Source organism: Maniola jurtina, chromosome 9 (assembly GCF_905333055.1).
Source record: "Maniola jurtina chromosome 9, ilManJurt1.1, whole genome shotgun sequence".
NCBI classification, from domain to species: Eukaryota; Metazoa; Arthropoda; class Insecta; order Lepidoptera; family Nymphalidae; genus Maniola; species Maniola jurtina.
Window position 1 is genome coordinate 6305165 of NC_060037.1, and position 20469 is coordinate 6325633.

The 20469-nt window shown below is 35.0% G+C and overlaps 1 protein-coding gene across 1 annotated transcript in view; it reads right to left on the reverse strand.

Annotated features, from left to right (window-relative positions):
* Nucleotides 1–10023, reverse strand: part of LOC123868425 (zinc transporter ZIP11) — a 105021-nt gene extending 94998 nt beyond the window's left edge. Inside the window, exons 1-4 of the mRNA XM_045910960.1 lie at nucleotides 9748–10023; nucleotides 9058–9292; nucleotides 862–1046; nucleotides 21–211 (exon numbers count right to left, since the gene is read on the reverse strand). Of these exons, the coding sequence (XP_045766916.1) occupies nucleotides 21–211; nucleotides 862–1046; nucleotides 9058–9292; nucleotides 9748–9855 (719 nt within the window). The 5' untranslated portion in view covers nucleotides 9856–10023. The remainder of the gene's footprint in view (nucleotides 1–20; nucleotides 212–861; nucleotides 1047–9057; nucleotides 9293–9747) is intronic.
* Nucleotides 10024–20469: the final 10446 nt, after the last annotated feature.

Sequence of the window (20469 nt, forward strand, 5' to 3'; positions counted from 1 at the left end):
AACCCTAAAAATGAACTAACCTGGCACTCTGGAAGGAGGCTTTTGATGATGACGCCGCGGCGCCGAAGCCGACGCCCACCGCCAGGCCCTCTGGTATGTTGTGGACTGTGATAGCTACTACCAGGAGCATTATCCTTTTCCACTGCGACTGTCGCGCCTCCAGCGTGCGCTGCAAGCTATCGCGGCGGTCGCCATCGCCGCCGTCTGTTTTCTGAAAAGTTTATCATATTCTATTTAGGACAGATTTTACACCCTAAAGTACAAGTTATGTATTCATTATATCTAATGACTCAAAACTGAAAAGCATCGAAAATAATTCGTTATCTATACTTTTCGGGTTCCGTAGCTCAAAAGGAAAAACGGAACCCTTATAGGATCACTTTGTTGTCTATCTGTCTGTCTGTCCATCTGTCCGCCTGTCGTGTCTGTCAAGAAAACCTATAAGGTACTTCCCGTTCACCTAGAATCATGAAATTTGGCAGGTAGGTAGGTCTTATAGCAAAAGTAAGGCAAAAAATCCGAAATCCGTGAATTTGTGGTTACATCACACAAAAAAAAATTGATGTGTTTCAATTTTCAAAGTAAGAGAACTATACCGAGTGGAGTATCATATGAAAGGGCTTTTCCTGCACATTCTAAAACAGATTTTTATTTATTTTTATGCATAATACATAGTTTTTGATTCATCGTGCAAAAATGTCAGAAAAATACCCGAGTACGGGGCCCTCGGTGCGCGAGTCTGACTCGCACTTGGCTGGTTTTTTGTATAGGAAATCTGTCAATACGTAAAATTCATTCCACAGATAGAAGTTATTTGACGATTGCGAAATCGGCCCTTAATTGAGTAAAAGTTAAACTGACCAATGAGTTTTGGGATTGGTGATGACCACGCCGCCTTTGCGCCGTGTGCTGGTTGGATATGCAATCAGTAAACTCTATGGGTTGTTCCAGAGTAACCACTGTAGGGTTAGATGTCCGCCTGTTCAGAGCTGTCATCATTTCTAAGTCTTCTAGCTTCTCTTTGGAGTCTTTGCTTTTCGTTATTGCTGTAAAAACAAAGAAAGACCGTTTTAATTACATTAATATTATTACTAAATCGTACCAGCGTAAATCCGCGTATAGGTCTAGTAAATGGCTCTTCAAGAAATGGTCTAGACTCTAGACAAATACCCTAGATTTTCCACTTTTTTATGGACATACTTTGTTTTGAATCCTTACAATATTGTTCAGTCCACTAATGAACATACAAAAGTCCTGATGGATTTGTGAACCTAACTATTTATATGTTTCTTTCTAAGCTATGGTGGGTAAGTCTAACGTGCACTTGGCTTTTTTTTAGAGAATTTAATTGTCTTTACTTCGTTGCAAATAGTTTTTCCGTATGCCCACAAGATTACGAGATATTAAAAAAAAGTACAAAAAGTCTCTTTTGGCAATATGTCTAGAAACCCTCTAATGTTGTAACCCACGCTAAAAGGAAAACTTTAATTTTAGGTGAGAATAGGAAAGTAAATGTCGATCACCATCGTTGGGCTCCCCAAGCGGGGATTTTGGGATTTACTCGAGCGTGTCAGATTAAGGCAAAGTAAGTCAATTGTATGCAGAAAAGTGTATATTTCAATAGTCTGACTATTTCAGCGTAACAAGGAAATGGAAGAGTCATGCACAAAGTTGCAAAAATCAGCCATGTTTTTTTAATAGGAGCTACTTGTCCGTTTACTTAACATTCTTTCTCAATATCTGATGCGTTCGTACGTACGGCCACCTCCACCATGCAAATCGGCAGATTAATATTTTTCCGTTATCAGAAACACGCGGAGCGCATACACTATTAATATCTAAATTGCTTGAGTATATTTTCTTGATGATTATTTTTTTCACATTTTTGAAAACCTGTAAACTATCTCCCCAACAGTGAAAGGGCATATAACCTTTTTTCTTTTTAGACCTATACATTACAAAACTTTTATTTATTTATTTTTATGCATTATAGTTTTTGATTTATCGTGCAAAATTTCGGAAAAAAACCGGACTACGGAAGACTCGGTGCGCGAGTTTGACTCGCACTTGACTGGTTTTTTTTTTTAACTATATAAAAAAAAAACGATTTTTGATTCCAATGTTGTTGGGTTACTACTGTATACCTATTTCATGTCGATAGCTTTAATAGTTACTGAAATAATCGATTGTGACAGACAGATAGACGGCCGAAGAAAGTAGCACCATAAGGGCATTTTCACCAATTTGGTAAACTTAAAAATGCAGTTGGGAAGATGCCAGGTTTCGGAAATTGTAGTAGGTCATGTGACGTTTTACGGCCAATGAAATAATTCATTATACCTTGAAGTTCTACTTTCTCTACCACCAAGTTTGCACCATACCCTGATTGCCCAAAAATACGCTATATGAATACAAAAAAGAGAATCTCTAAAATATACAAGGTTTGATAAATTATAACACTCGTAGCAATTGGATAAAACCCACACTTTGGCCCAGTTAAAAAACGCATGTACCTACATTTACCATGCATTTACCTCAATATTTTTAAACTTAGATGACGCCGAATGCATAAGTAATCTTTATTTATAGGATCATTAAATTTTTTAACAATAGCGTGGCTAACCACGCTATTGTTAAAAAATTGTAAAAAAATGCCGACAATTTATTTTTCACACAGAAAATATCAAAGGAAGGAAAAAAATTGTGGCGCTTATTATTTACTGCATGACCTTCCAAAGTTACTTCAGAATAAGAGAAGACAATTCTGAACCTAGATGCAATATTACCTACCTACCAATTTTTTTGGTAAGAATTATTCGGGCGTAAGGTCGGCAGAAGGGCACACAAAGTGCAAATACAATCACTAAAACTTATGTATTTTTGTAATACAAAAAATAATCTCGATATCTGGGATTTCTTTTCAATGTTAAGTTAATGTTAAGTACCTACGTTAACAAGTGTAAATTAAAAATTTATAACACCCCCGACGATCCAAAGTATCTGAGTTTTCCAAAACATCATTTTCAAATAAATAATTATGTATTTAGGCAACGTCCATCTTGACAGCTTGACATTTGTCTATTGACATAATATTATGAACCTAACGGTTATCTGACCTTCTTTTCTACAAGAAAACTAGAAAAGAGCTGATAACTCTTAAACAGCTGAACCATTTTTTTGGATTATAGCTAAGAACACTCTCGATCAAGTCACCTTTCAAACAAAAAAAGTTTATTAAAATCGGTTCATTCGTTTAGGCGCTACGATGCCACAGACAGATACACAGATACACACGTCAAACTTATAACACCCCTCTTTTTGGGTCGGGGGTTAAAAATCGCAAGTAGCAGGTTGAACTAATGTCGGTTACGAGAGTGACGATCGTAGATGCACTAATCTGAGTATGACAGTAGGTACTTAGGTAGTACGTACAATGTGATCAAAGCGTGGTAAGTTTTTACAAACCAGTCCACATTTGTAAGCCCGAGCCGTAGGCAGGGGTTTTAATATTAGGGTAAAATGATTGAAAACAAATTTTATACATGTCCAAATAACCAAAAGGGGCCAAGCACAGATCTAAACAGCTAAAGTCTTACAATAACATAAAATCTTTCCGTTCCTTCGTGTGGACTTATGAATTACTCGTATCTCTATTTTCAAAATGATGCAAAAATGCATAAGTAAATCACTTGCTTTAAAACAAGCCGAATAACTCAGTTCATATTTTTTATCTATTTAATTACCTACTTCAGTAAAGTCGTAAAATACAAAAGCAAAAGCCGCTTATAAAATATAGTTACGTATAATATTGTTTCATTTTCAGCATAAGCAATGAGCCACAATAACATAATGCCGTTCATTGTCAATAAGAGATAACAAGGTCTTGAGTAAGTTATGACCACGTGTTTGTAGCGGAGTAGTTTCCAGATAACACAGATTGTTTGAATGCAATCAATCTTAATTTATTAACTAAGGCTGGGTGAGCATTGGCTACTAGAGCGTTTAGACTCTTTATTAACAAGCATAGCGCAGAAGCACAGCGCAGCTTTTGTACGGTAATGCTCAAATTCCTCCATTCATTTCGGATGCCCTCAACCACCCCAAGCTTCTCAATAAATTACAAACAACTAGATGATGTCCGCAGCTTCGCCCGCGTGATGCTTCGCGCTTCGCTAGTGTGAAGTGTGATTATGGATATGAATAAATAGCAGGCGCAATTTAATATATAAGTAGGTATATCTTATATGACAATGTCTTTAGTCTTTACTAATCAAATAATGAGACAATTTCCTCATTTACACATACACATGTAGGATTGTAGGCAGGTTTGATCAATGTGGTACATTAACATAACTATTATAATATACTTTTAACAATTTCATCGACACTTATAGAATTCGTTATTGTAGAAATGTGGAGTCTAGACAAATTACTTTAATTTCTTGCAGCCAATTACTTAAAAATAGGAAAGATTAAATGACCCTAAAATAAACGCTAATCTCTTAAATTTACATTAACCATAATAAGCTTAGTGTTTTGTTCATACCTAATGTTTTAGGGTTCCGTAATGTTCTTCGAGAATCATTAATCAAGAATCATGGGCAGGTAGCAAATCTAGCAATGTCTTATAGCACAAGTAGAGGGAAAAATCCGGAAACCGTAAATTTCCGGTTACATCACAAAAACATTGTTATTTCTTTTACGATGGTTTTTGATTTTGATTGATTTTTTGTTTAAAACGTATTAAGTATTAAAATATGCACCTACCAAAAATATTATTTTTTAAACTTCTTTTACCAGTAATATGTCGTTTATTTTGCCAAGCATGACAGTATCCTGCTAATTTTTTTTGCTATAATAAAGTTATACATATTAGGTACAATTGCTTACCATAAGTGGTAAATTATTTTGAGGATTCAAAAGCACTTGTAAAACTTTATTTGAACAAAAATTTATTCTATTCTAATTGATATTTAATGAAATATATAGTTGTTTTGAAGCAGTTTTTTAATAAAATAATAACTAGTTTTTAAATTTAATATTAAATATTATCATTTTTTGGACATCTTGTACCTACTGTTGGTCTGAATAATTTTGATTTAGATCCACATTTAAAATATTAATGCTTTGTGTATGTTAATAATTTCACAAAATTTATAATTGTTCGTAAAAGAATAAATATACCTATAGTACTAGATGATGCCCGCGACTTATTCCGCGTAGATTACGTTTCGCAAATCGTATCCGAAGAATACCAACGGAAGCCTATTACTAATCATCCATTTCCGTCCATCTATTCGTCTGTCTGTCAGCGGGCTGTATCTAGTGAACCATAATAGGTAGAAAGTTGAAATTTACCTACACAGAATATGTATCTCTGTTGCCGCTATAAGCCACATACAAAGTCGGTCTAGAAGCTTAGTATTAAAAATTAATATTTCTACTAATTATACATAGTAATTATATAGAACTATAATAAGCAAAACTCATATATATTATCGTTGAGTGAATTCACAAAGATCTCAATGTGGACAATGTGTTATAAAATGATTAAGTAATTAAGGTATAACTAAGTGATTGTTATTAGGAATTAAGTTATAATTAAGTAGTTATAGTATTTGTATTTGGTTAATAATGCTATTTTTGTATTAGGAAACCTCGTACCTAATGGCAATAGTGAAATTGGGAATAAATAAAATAATGTGGACAATGTGTTATAAAATAATAAAATACTTAAGTAACTAAGTGATTGTTATTAGGAATTAAGTTATAATTAAGTAGTTATATAATTTGTATATGGTTAATAATGCTATTTTTGTATTAGGGAAACCCTGCACCCAATGGCAATATTTAAATTGGGAATAAATAAAATAAAATAAATTATATGTTGCGTTAATTATAAAAAATATGAGGCTACACACCAGCATAATGTAAGAATGCATTCCATTATGGTAAGCATATTTGTGCAAACATTGACATCAAACAAAGCACAGAATATATTTCTATTTGCATTGGAACATATTTTGGTTAGCCCATGTAGTATGTATTTAAATGCCAATGGTCTTTTAAGATTGTATAAGTACGTCTACATAATGCATGATATATATACCTAAGTAAATTATTACATGGATAGACTTTGAAATTGACTTGAAATTAATTTAAATACCTTAATTAAAATCATTATTTAATTTAAATCATTTATTTGCAGGATTGAAGATACAATGATGGTGTTACTGGGTTATTAAGTACTAGAGGATGCCCGTGACTTCGTCCGCGTGGATTTAGGTTTTTGAAGATCCCGTGGGAACTGTTTGATTTTCCGGGATAAAATGCCTATGTCAATTACAGGGACGCAAGCTACCTCGGTATCAAGTTTCATACAAATCGGTTAAGCGGATGGGTTGTTAGGAATCCCGTGGGAACTCTTTGATTTTCCGGAATTAAAAGTAGCCTATGTCCGTCCTCGGGATATAAGCTAACTCTGTACCTTTCGTCAGAATCGGTTAAACTGTTTGGACGTGAAAAGGTAGCAGACAGACAGACAGACAGATAGACAGACAGACACACTTTCGCATTTATAATATAAGTATGGATTAACACATCTACTTACAATCCGCCATACTATGGGCAATGGGCATGCAAAATTTATTTTTCTTAGGATTAGGTATTAGAATTTTTCATGAATGTTATCACAATATCAACTATTAAATTATTATGATTGTGTCTTTCAATGCTTTTTAAATGGTTCAATTTATAAAAACAAGTAGTAGTTTAAAAAGTTTTCGAAAACTGCCGTTTGCACTGCATCATTTTCAGCTCTCACATTAAAGCGCATAGAATCCGCCATTCTGATTTTTTAAGAATTTTATACTAATTATTAACTATTTTTAACTCGCGCCATCAAGAAGAATCTAATGACGTATCATCTATCAAAATCGGTCAAGCCGTTGAGTAGTTTTGAGCGGACATAGGAACGGACACATAACCCTCCTTCATCGCAGTAGGTAGTGGTTTTTTCTACTCAGTGTTTGCAACCATTCTGATCATTCACTCTGATTCTTATACACAAAGAGTTAAGGCCATTGATTTTAAAAGCAGCACAGGGCTGCCTATCATGCAAATCAGTAGTTATTGTTCGATTGTTCTATTAAAAATAGATGTTACAAAAGTTCTTAAAAACTTCTTAAAATCGTTCTTAAAAAAAGATTTATATGTATAGTTATTGATCATTATGATTTATCTTCATTTTTAGGGTTTCGTACCTGAAAGGTTCTAACGGGACCCTGTTAAGCGGGGCCTCCGCTGTCCATACGTCCGTCCGTCTGTTCGTCTGCCTTTCAGAATCAACGAAATCCTAGAATTTACCAGTATAACCAAAGATTTACCAAGTCTTAATGGTAAATGCCCGAACTGGTGTAAGATAATCATTAATTTCTGACTTTTTCCAGCATTCATTCGGTAAGTCCTAGGTTTTACGTCAGAGACACGTAAAAGCCCAAATAATAACTAACTGAAATACAACCTAGGATTTCCCTTATTAATGTTGGGAAAAGTCCAAATTAACGATTGTGTCCCAGTTTGGCATTTTACCATTAGGACTTGGTAAATTCTAGGTTTTACTGTAAAATCCTAGGATTTACCACAGTTCAGGCTTATACAGCAACACAAACAACAAATGTAAAAAACAGGCAGCATCGGCAGTGCTCTTTGTTTTAGTACTCAGTCACAAATCTTATCATTCATGTTACTATTGGTATCACACTAATATTATAAAGGGGAAAGTTTGTATGTGTGTGTGTGTGTGTGTCTTTTACTTTTTATCCCGGAAAATCAAAGAGTTCTCACGGGATTTTTAAAAAACTACATCCACGCGAACGAAGTCGCGGGCATCAGCTAGTCACATTATATAGTTATAATGAAGAGCTTGTGTAAGTATGTTTTCAATTTTTATTTCACCTTATTCAAAGTTATTCAGCAAAGTGTGATAAGGTAAATTTTTAACAGGAAATATTTGTTAGAAAATGTAGACTATTCATTATTAGATTGGCCTTCATGCTAGTTAATGAAAACTGCTTAAGCATATAATACTGCTTACGTACTTGGTAATTATGATTATAATAACAAAAAATAAAACTTAAATATAGAAAAGCAACATGTGGAATAATCTAATAAATTTTTAATTGTACATGCCACTGGCAATGTACATGTAAAATCTGATATTTTATACAATACTTAGGTAACTATTGTACAAGTTTGGAATGGACTATAAGAAAAATTTTAAGGGCCTGTTTTAAGCTGCAAGATGAACTTTATCTAACAGATAAAGGTAAACGCGATTCTTAGTATGGAAACCATATCCACAGCGGCATACAAAAGCGAAGTTAACAGAATGTATTCATCAAATACAGCTCTGATCTACAATTTACGTTGTTATGAGTCATAGGAATCATGAAAAAATTGAATTTTGTTTTCATACAATGAAAAAAAAATATTAATTTATTTTCTTTTTAATGTTATTTTTGAAATATATTAAAAATTTTAAAAATATAACTATTGCCTCATAGATTTTGAATCAAATATTTATATATACTGAAAGACTACAATACCATCTTTGATTTAAAACTAATTTGGTTCATGTCCTCACTTTTGGCAAAGCGGGTCAGATTATGTGCATTTACCATTTCAATTGGACAGATTCCCAATACATACATAAACTGTCATAACATCAAAATTTGTTAGATAAAGTTTGTCTGTAAGTTGTAAAAAAGATTTTAAGGGTATCGATGTGAACTAAAAGGAAACTGACTGACTTGCATTAATGTGCAGCTCAAACAGTTTGGTCTATATTTTGTGTATAAGGTATTATACATCAACATTAATAATTTCCAAAAATTTTACCTGAAAGCCTCTTCTACTCGAAGTAGTTAAAATATAATAATTGTTATGTATGTACATAAATAACTTACTTCATTACAGGTCATACAAACATTTGGGATAAATCACTGTCTATGCCTCATTCATGTCTAAAATTAATTAAAAAAAATATAGTTTACTTACTTATCATCATATTTGTTGAGTTGATTCCCAAATAATCCAAAAATCTGTCAGTTGCAAACACAAATATGGCTCCGAATAGGAACCCCACTGCAACGGGAACAAATGCATATTGTCCTTTATCACCATAATAGCCTGACTCTTCACACATCTGTATAGCAGGCTCTAAGAGAGACCAGTACGAGGCTGCCGTCATTACACCTGCGGCAAAGCCTAATGACACATCCAGCAGCTTCCGCTGAAAATAAATAGTATCAAACACTTTATTTATATACACTTCAACACAAAATAAATAATATAGACAAATAAAAGATGTAAAAACAATGTAGAATACAAAAGAGGCCCTTGTCACTTAGTAGTAAGTACTGATATCTACCAAGCAACTTAGGAGAAATCATTAGAAGTTAGGAGGTTGGACACTGGGTGGTGTTAGGTGTATAAACAAACTTAGGATAACTACATTCTAACACAGAACATAAATACAAGTACAATTTAATAAATTGATCAATAAACTCATAGAAAATTATGTATAGTTCATAGTTATACTATACGACAACAATAACTAAGACAAAATAAATCATTTTCTAATCTTCTCGAGTTGATAAGTGTGATATATTACTAAGTATAAAGATTTTTTTAACTTGAAATGGATTGAAAATTTAGGTGCAAGCAATCAAAAGAAAGAGTAGTTACATGTTTTCCTCGTATGAAAAACACACAAGCGGCTCCAGCGGCTGTGAGACCCCACGTCAGAAGGGTGCCGAGAAGGGCCTGCGTCACAGCACCGTATCCCTGAATCATCTTTGAAATTTATTTTTTAAGTATCCAGTTACCAAAGTAAGTACTATTTTGAACACATATTTCAAGCTGTGTTTTGTAGTAAGTCCGTGTTATCTTTCACGATCTTTTTATACCTACAATCCACATGTTTATCGTTTAACTCTGACGTAAACCAAAAAACTGACAGTAGTGACAGTTGACACTTGTCACCACTGACTGACACAGACCCAGTGTGACCTCATTAGTTATGTATTTTTGCCGACATTTTACACAAAATTTAATAAGCCAAAAATAAATAAAAACCTGCTTTAGAATGTACAGGCAAAGCTCTTTCATATGATATCCCACTTGGTATAGTTATCTTACTTTGAAAATTGAAACTACTAATTATTATTTGTTCATGAACACATTTAAATTTTTTTTTTGTGATGTAAACATAAATTCATAGTTTTCGGATTTTTCCTATTAACTACTTATGGTATAAACCTAACCTACCTACCAAACAATTCTAGGTCAACGGGAAGTATCCTTTAAGTTTTCTTGATAGACACGACAGACGGACAGACAGACAACAAAGTGATCCCTTATGGGTTCCGTTTTTCCTTTTGAGGTATAGAACCCTAAAAATATGTATTATTCACAAAACAAAATAATTATAAACAGCTGTGACTTTTTATTGTTCCTTTTGTATTACAAATTGATAAACCACTAGGAACGCTTAATTTTAACAAATGTAAATTAAAAATTTATAACACCCCCGACAAGTGAAGGTTACAGTAAAGTAGAAAAGAGCTGATAATTACTTTCAAACGGCTGAATCAATTTTCTTGGGTTATAGCAGCTAAGAACACTTTTGATCAAACCATATTTCAAACAAAAAACTAAATTAAAATCGGTTCATTAGTTTAGGAGTTACGATGCCACAGACAGATACACAGATACACGCGTCAAACTTATAACACCCCTCTTTTTGGGTCGAGGGTTAAAAAAATATGCTTAGGTATTTATTTACACAAAACTTTTTTGAGGGATCCTTAACCCCCGCTATTATATCAAAGTTACCCGTTTCTACTGTAAAATTATTTCCAACATCATATAGTTTCAGTCCTTTGATCCCATGTTTCGGTCACAATAGAAAAAAAGATTTTTATTAAGAGCTTAAAATTAATAAAGAATTGATTGAATATTTCATACCCTGCCAATTTCATAAACACCATCTGAGTGAAAATTAAGTAGGAAGTCAAAATGTGCTTATATTGTGGCAGAAATCCGCCACAAATAAACGGTCACACTGTTAATTCAAGTGTTTCAGTGGCGCAACTTTAGAATTCCCGGAATCCAGTAACAATAGTGACGGGTAATTTTAGAAAGGTCATAAAAATTGTGACTCGACGGTTCAATGGAAATAATTTCATAGACTTTGGTTGCTCATTATTCAAATGAGAATTGAACTACGTTTGTATGGAGCAAGAGTTCCCCGTTATAAAAATATACAGATGATAAAAATATTCTTCTTCTCGCGTCGATCCATCAATTTTGAGGATCGTGGCTCCCTCGAGATATCACTTTCTTCACGATGTTGTGCCATTTTTTCCTGGTAGAGGCCGTACAAAAGGCATTGCAGAAGGGTATGTCGACCGCTTCTCTGATCTGGTCGGACCAACGTCTTGGGCTACGTCCGAGGAGTCTCTTTCCTCCGATCTTGCTAGTGACCAAGAGTTTTTCTATGCTACTCGCGTTTTTCCTAGCAATGTGACCGAAGTGATCGAGCATCCGCCGCAGACAGATCAACGCAGCCAGATAAAAGTATAATCGCCTGCAAAACATAATTTTTAATATAATTTAAAAGCGTTCTTCGTTAATTGCATTCCATAAATTAGGAAACGCAATATAAAATTATTAAAATACAGAATCCAAACTTAAATGATTACTTCTTAAAAAGACGCAAATGCTTGGGACATGACGGAAAAAAAAGGGAAAAGGATAAAGTTTGGTTATACCTAATATTCTACTTTTTCTCAGGCCTAGAATCTAGATATGTAGATAGGTAAGTAGGTGCCTACCTAGTACCTACCGAAAGATAAAACTGAGATTAAAAATACTTTGATCGTTATCACGATTAGGTATACCTACTTTACGCTAATGCTATTTAATTAAATACTTAAGGCAATTTACATGCCCAATAAAAACGGTATTTTTTAAAGTAAATGTGTAAGTTAGTGGCACAGTGACTTCATGACTGATATCATAACTGAGATAAAACAGTTTGCGTTACTTACTTAGGTTTTATTAAACAGGGGCCTTGTTAAAGTAATTAAATAGATTATACTTACTGTATTTGCATAAATGTTTATAACACTGCCGGTAACGTGTTAAAATATTAGTTTAAGAATAAAATTTACTTACAAAATTATTGAATATAATATCTTGTCACGTAGGTTTGAAGAAGGAAATGTGACGCACCCATAACAGCTAAGCACTCCTCAATTATTTTGATAGGCAAGTACGTTTATTCACATTTCCAGTACAATTCGTAGCAGTTTAGACGTGTATTGGAGTTCTCTTTTCAAATTATATTATTGGCATTATAATATAAAAGCCAACTATAGTCAGTAAGGATAGGAGGGTGAAGGTGCGCTCACGTCCGCGCCACATCTGCGTAGACACTTGCCACTGCTATATGAGCGCATTGTGAGTTTCTCTGGTTACTACTCATGTATTCTGTCCATCTCAATGGCTATGTTAGAAGATATTCTTTAGCTGTTGCCTGTTGTACCTGCCTATACACTTCAGTAAGGGTTCAACAATCTATCTTCTACATAATAAGTATAAAATATAAAAAAATCTCGACTGACTGACTGGCTGATTTGTTAATTTCGGTTGTACACTGTGTTCTTACTATTATAATAGGGATCTGCTAATGCTAAGCTTTCCAGCGGAGTGATTCGCTAACTCAGTGTCTAACACTGAATGATATCAACCGAGCTCATTTTTTAATTCATTGAAGGTTTTCTAAGACAAAATATTTTAATATCACCCAGTGAAGCAGCAATATACTTAGAACAAACCTACCTCGGTGACTATCATTCAGAGTTAGACACTGAGTTAGCGAATCACCTAGCAGAGCAAGGTCGCCATTCCAGTAGCATGGAACCTCATAACGCCATTCGGTTCAGAATATGATCGAGCTGGAAATTGAATGAAGCAGTAAGTTGAATTGGGATAGGCATTAGGATACTCTGAAGTCCGAAGAGCGGGGAAGAACTCGATAATCCTCAAATCTGGCAACTTTTTCAATTACAAGAGGAGTTCCAATGAAATACCTAGAGAGAATAATAGATTCCAATGAAGAGTCCCAGGATGATGATCAGATGATGATTGAAATCCCTCGTCAATAATATTGTTCAAGTCAATAATGTATCGAGCACGATAGCGTAGATAGGTACTTGTACTCTGAATCACCAAGCGGTATTCACTGAAGGGTACACCTACCGAATGATAGTCATCACTCATCATCATGATACCATCGCCGGCTCACTAGTGGGCACGAGTCTACTCTAAGAATGAGAAGCCCTGGCCCCGTGCCGATTGGTAGACTTTACACACCTTTGAGAACATTATGCAGAACTTTCGGACGTGCAGGTTTACTCACGATATTTTCCTTCACCGTTAAAACAAGTGATATTTAATTTCTAACGCACTTAACTCCGCGAAAAGCAAGAGGAGAGGATCGAACCCCCGACTCCCGAATAGGAAGCCGACGCCTCATGGTAGTTGGTATAAATTATTTCTTAACAGTTTGTTAACAGTACATAAGTAACGGTAAGTTAAATTATAGCTTTTTAATAAACATCACAATGAATCTTCCAAACAATCATTCAAGGTTCGCAGACAACTGCTAACAACTGTCTAAAACCTCTATCGAAGTTGTAGGTAATTATTATTGTATCCAAATCTGACACATCACTTTTTAATAAGAACTCTTCTTTATTTTCTTTGTACTCTTAGGTACCTACATATTATAATAATATGGTACCGTTACCCGTATTTCACTATGATGATACCTGATACCGTAACTTGCAACTATTACTCAGAATTCATGATATCTGAATTTGACCTAGAATTAAGGAGAATTCGTTAGCGTTAAAAGTAGGTATCTACCTACCTACCTAGTACCTAACTAGGTAAAACAAAGTGCATTACAGGTAATATACTGGAGAAGATAGCTAGGTGCAATAAGTTTCCTAAGTGTCAAGTACTCCAATAGGGATGATGGCTTTGGATTGACTAGTAGTCAAAATCAGTGACTTTTTATCAAACGTGAAAACACCTGTATAGTAAGGGATCTTGTATGAAATACACAGATGTGACGGCATAAACGTTTAACGTAATTTGACGTGCCTACTTTTTTAACCCCCGACCCAAAAAGAGGGGTGTTATAAGTTTGACGTGTGTATCTGTGTATCTGTGTGTCTATGTATCTGTGTATCTGTGTATCTGTGTATCTGTGTATCTGTGTATCTGTCTGTGGCATCGTAGCGCCTAAACGAATGAACCGATTTTGATTTAGTTTTTTTTGTTTGAAAGGTGGCTTAATCGAGAGTGTTCTTAGCTATAATCTAAAAAAATTGGTTCAGCCGTTTAAGAGTTATCAGCTCTTTTCTAGTTTTCTTGTAGAAAAGAAGGTTAGATAACCGTTAGGTTTATAATATTATGTCAATAGACAAATGTCAAGCTGTCAAGATGGACGTTGCCTAAATACATAATTATTTATTTGAAAATGATGTTTTGGAAAACTCAGATACTTTGGATCGTTGGGGGTGTTATAAATTTTTAATTTACACTTGTTAGTTTACAAGTGTACACAGATACACAGATACACAGATACACAGACACACAGATACACAGATACACACGTCAAACTTATAACACCCCTCTTTTTGGGTCGGGGGTTAAAAATGGTAAGCAAAAAAACGAACAGCGTACAATGTACATGGATTTTACGAATTTTGGGAGACTACTCACCTATACTATTTACCTAATAGTTCCTAAGAAATAATTTATTTTTACATAGTCATCATCCCAACTAGGTACAAAAGGAATAGGCAATTTTTGGCAGTTTGGATGAAGGGTGTAATTTTCGGAACTAAATAACCGAATTTGAAAATTGTTTCACTCATAGATACATACAATACATTAACCCTTGAGTCCTATTAGATAGGTACCTATTAGGTATTAGGTAGATATAAAATATGCTATAAATTATATCACGCGGATGAAGTCGCGGCAAAAGCAAATAATAGTAGTAGTAGAATTATTTGCATGGGTGGTGGTTAGAATTGTTCTGCCTAAGTCGCCGTGAGTACCTGTCGATAATTTGAATCAATTGAACGTTTCTTGAAAAGTTAGAACCCGTGCTCACCGTAATAACCACGTTGCACTTGAGAAACAAGGTACAGGCAATTAGACATTAACCTAAACACCAGGCGGGGTAACAGTCCGACAGGCGGCGAACATTAGGTCCCGCATGCTCCACATTCAACCTGCCTTTATGACTATACCTACTATTGACTATAGTACGACAAATGGTGCATAGACACTTAACGTTTTTAAGTACTACATGTGGCATTACAAAGTAACAATCTTATTGTAGGCTATCATAGCCTATGGTAGAGCGAAATATTAACCAAGCAAAGAATCTGCATTCCGAAATGCATTCCGAGATGCAGGTGGTAGAAATATAGACGTAGCGATGTACTTGATTGTCTTACATGAAACAAATAAATTTTAATTTTGAAATAAAGAGGTTAGGGATAGTAAAATTTATCTTCCGTGTATGGCATAGGATTCCAGAAATAGAAAGATTTATTAAAATAAGCTTTTAGATTACTTTTGATTCGTCAAATGCTACCGCACTGGTTCGAAATGCCCTTCCTATCGAGTAGATTTAGCAAGAAACCCAATGGAGCAACAAAATGGGTATAATAATAATGCATGGTGATCTATACGTAGCACAGCAATCTAGTATTACCCAATACATATAACACCTACACTATTTACCTCCGTAACTCATGTCACTACTTTTTCAAACAATCGACATCAGTGAAGACGCAACCACCGTATCGTAAAAGTACAAAATCCGCTAGATGCTCATTATACAAATTTTCGCTGTACCAGTTGTTCGTTTGTTCCGGCCTCCGGTTTTTGTTCCATTTACTTGTACTTTAAAATTACGATTAGTTCGGTTAAAATCAGAGCCGGTCGTCCGTAGTGATTTGAACCGTGTGAACCGGCCGTAAAACCAACAAATTGTAAAATGTGGTGACAAAGAAAAGTTTGGATAATGGGTATCGAAAAGTTGAAGAAAATTGTTTCATTTGTAGAACCTATCAAAATGAGATCAATCTGTCAGAAGTAAGTAGGGCATTAAATCACTTCTGTAGTGATTCATTACCTCTAAAAATATGTCTCGATTATTCCAATGCTACAGAGCCTTACTACCAAACAAGATGATATTAATGTACCAAAGATATGTAGGTACTGTAGGTACATTAATATTCTCTACTCCGTGCAGGGTGGTACAGCAATGTATCGCTTATTATCGTAACCTGAGGCGTGACTTTAGGTACTAAATCGGTAACACTTATTGATAACTAGAGAATGCCCGCGACTTCCTCCGCGTGGATTTTGGTTATTAAAGATCCCGTGGGAACTGTTAGATTTTCCGGGATAAAAAGTTGCCTATGTCAATTACAGAGACGCAAGCTACCTACCAAATTTCATACAAATCGGTTAAGCGGATGGGTTTTTGGGAATCCCGTGGGAACTCTTTGATTTTCCGGGATAAAAAGAAGCCTATGTCCGTCCCCGGGATATAAGCTAGCCGTGTACCTTTCGTCTGAAAAGATAGCAGACAGAGAGACCGACAGACAGACACACTTCGCATTTATAATATTAGTATGGATATAATGTTTGCGTTAGGTACATACGAGTAGGTAGACTAGGTTCATACCTCAATCGCTAGAAAATACAAAATAACTCCATAATATAAAGGCGATACAATCCTACGTATCTACGTACATGGCGCAAGACATAGCGTGTCGATTAGTGATTTTCATGGACATCAGAGCGGCGATTGTGTAACGGGTTCAGCTTTACTGTTTATATCGATTTCGGGTCCATGTACAGCGGCGTCACGACAGCACGCGGAAGGTTTTAGATCATCAATCATAGGATTCGATTCGCGTCCAACATCGTCGTAATGGCTGCAAAAACATCGTCAACGGCACGCGCGAGCGTTTCCCTAATGCTTACAATTGTTAAGCTTTTGCAATATTACGAAGTTGCAGCGTAAGTTGAAACATCGGTAAATAGCGAAAAGGAATAAAGTTTTTGAAAGTTTTTCTACTTACTGTTTTCAAATGGTTTTTAACCCCCGAGGGGTGTTATAAGTTTGACGTGTGTGTCTGTGTTTCTGTGTATCTGTCTGTGACATCGTAGGTCCTAAACTAATGAACCGATTTTAAATTTAGTTTTTTGTTTGAAAGGTGGCTTGATAAAGAGTGTTCTTAGAAAAATTCAAGAAAATCGGTTCAGCCGTTTGAAAGTTATCAGCTCTTTTCTAGTTACAGTAACCTTCACTTGTCGGGGGTGTTACAAATTTTTAATTTACACTTGTTATGTATAGTTTGCTTTGTCCAATTCAGTCAGTCGAAATCGGTTGATGTAGACACTAAATTAGGGTGTTCCCCATTTTCAATTTCAACCAATTTCAACAATAGGTCTATGCATGGGGCTATTCAAAGGGCGGATCAACAAATTCCTATATAGCTAGCAACGCATTGGCGGTTCCTCTGGTGCTGTAAATATTCATGGGTGTGGCGAGGGTGGACATTATAATAATAATTATTGTCGCCACAAATCTATACCTATTTCATGACCTTTTTTGGGTAATCCCTTGGAAAGTGGTATTTTGTAAGTTAGATCAGTTTTGTTATGAGCTACAAACGAAGAATCTCCAATAAATCGAGCGTTCCATATACCCGGATGGAATGCCGTATGCTGTTGGTATGTCGTGTCGGCCTTATATTACATTTATGTGAATTACACTAATGATGTGCGAGACATAATATGAATAGATCAAGACATCTCTGATACATTTCTCATCGCTCCATAAGCTCTAAAGAGCACCGAACGATACACGTATGAATAACATGCTATTTTTAAGTACAATAGCGTATCCACACCGACTTAAATAGCAATTTTTTATTTAAAAACCTTAATTTTTCTGAAAATAAATGTAAAAAAAACTTTTTTAAAGTCCAAACAAAAAAGCTTACATTTAATTTCAGTTAATTTAAGCTTTTTGATTTGATAGAAATAGTATTTTCTTAAATTGTAGGCTACCTAGATCCTAAAGCACATGTGAAACTATCACCTAGGTACCTATCGTATAAATGTGGGACTTATCTCTAAATCATTAAGTTTATACATTGTAACAAATTGATAGCTAGTGAACTGTGAAACCTTGCTTGCGCTTTCCATTTGGCGGTGAATTTGCTAAGCAACATACTTAGTTAATGCGCGGGTTTTTCGGTATTTTCCACGATCAAATTAACAATTTATGTAGCTACATTATGTAATTTAATTTTTATTTTCATTATCTATATTTATAATTTTTTATTAATATTACAATAGGTAGGTAGGTATAAAGAATTAAAAAAAGATAACTTATTAAACGAAAGCTGTGTTTGAATTTTTAAAGTAAGATAACTATACCAAGTGGGGTATAATAGTGGGGAAAGGGATAATAAAGTGTAATTTAATTAATAATTAAGTACCAAGGTATTTGCAACAAGACAAAATTAAAAACCTACGATGAACTGTAGCGCCTCTTGGTGGTCTTTAACCTCAAAACGTCACAGAACCTCATCATCATCATATCAAATCATGCATCGCCGGCTCACTACAGAGTACGGATCTTCTCTTCCTGTGCTGTGAAAGCTGTGATAGGCTAGGATGTGAGGTTTAAGTAATTAAACATCCTTGTTTTAACGTTGAAAGAAAACATCGCGAGGAAACAAACTTGCATATCTAAGAGTTCTTCAAGAACCTACGCCCTAGTAGTTTTTCAGAAAAATGTTAGTAAAAAAACGCAAAAACAGACAAGCACACAAACTGTGACGCAAAATGCAGAACAGGTACTTAAGTATAGTAATAATATCGTCTCCGTTCCGTCATACTCATGAGTAAGAACTTTCAGATTGATTTGATTTGATTCTTGATTTGATTTGATTTGAAAAAAAAAAAAACGTTGATTTGAAAGCGCGTGGTGTAAAATACAAGAAGACATAATTTATGTTCGTTTATTCAGGTATGCAATTATTTATGTTAATGTCGACTCTACTGATCAACATGGCGGTTTTGTTCCTAGTTTCTGTGCTATAGGGAACCCAGTTTGCGGTGAAAGCACTTGGCATCGTACAGCTTAAGTATTTTCGATAAATAATATAATTGTATACTATCGTTGGTTACGATTGCAGTAATCGTTCTAAGTGGGCTACAACTTGGATGTTTAACGCCGAGAAATTGCAACTTAGATAAAACGTTGTGGTCACAGTGGTTATTCACTGCGTATGTTTATTTAAGACTACACGATGCCCGCAACTCCGTCCGCGTGGATTGAGGTTTTTTAAAATCGCGTCGGAACTCTTTGCTTTTCCGGTATAAAAAGTTGCCGGAGTCAATTTTCGTGGCGTAAGCTACCTCTGTACCAAATTTCATATAAATCGGTTAAACGTATAGTTCCTTAATAATCAGGTAGGAACTCTTTGATTTTTCGGGAAAAAAGTAGCCTATGTCCGTCCCCGTAATGAAAGCTAACTCTGTAGCAAAGTTCATTAAAATCGGTTCAGCCGTGAAAACGTAGTAGACAGACAGTCAGACACATTTTCGCATTTATAATTATATTAGTATAGAAGTTATGGATTAGCTTATGTAGGGGTGTTATAAGTTTGACGTGTGTATCTGTGTATTTGTCTGTGGCATCGTAGCTCCTAAACTAATGACCCGATTTTAATTTAGTTTTTTTTGTTTGAAAGGTGGCTTGATAAAGAGTGTTCTTAGCTATAATCCAAAAAAAATCGGTTCAGCCGTTTGAAAGTTATCAGCTCTTTTCTAGTTACTGTAACCTTCACTTGTCGGGGGTGTTATAAATTTTTAATTTACACTTGTATATAGACTAGCTGGCTAGACAGACGTCGTATCGAGATTTTATGTTAGTGATTGTTTAGTGATTTGTTGAAAGCTATTGGAAAATTGTTTACGTGAGTGGCAAAAAAAAGCGGTGATAAAGCCTAGTGGTTAGCACGGCGGCCTCCTATTCGGGAGGTCGGGATTTCAATTCCGGACACGTACCTATCTCTAACTTTTCGGAGTAGATAAGTAAAATATCACTTGCTTTAACAGTAAAGGACAGCATTGTGAGGAACCTGCCCGCCTGCGAGTTCTCCCAAATATTCTCAAAGGTATAGTTATATGTGCACTTGGCCAGCGTGATGAACTACGGCGAATACCATTCTTATTCTGAAGTTCTCAGTAGGTAGTGGGCCATCAATGGATTGATAGCGTCTTCCG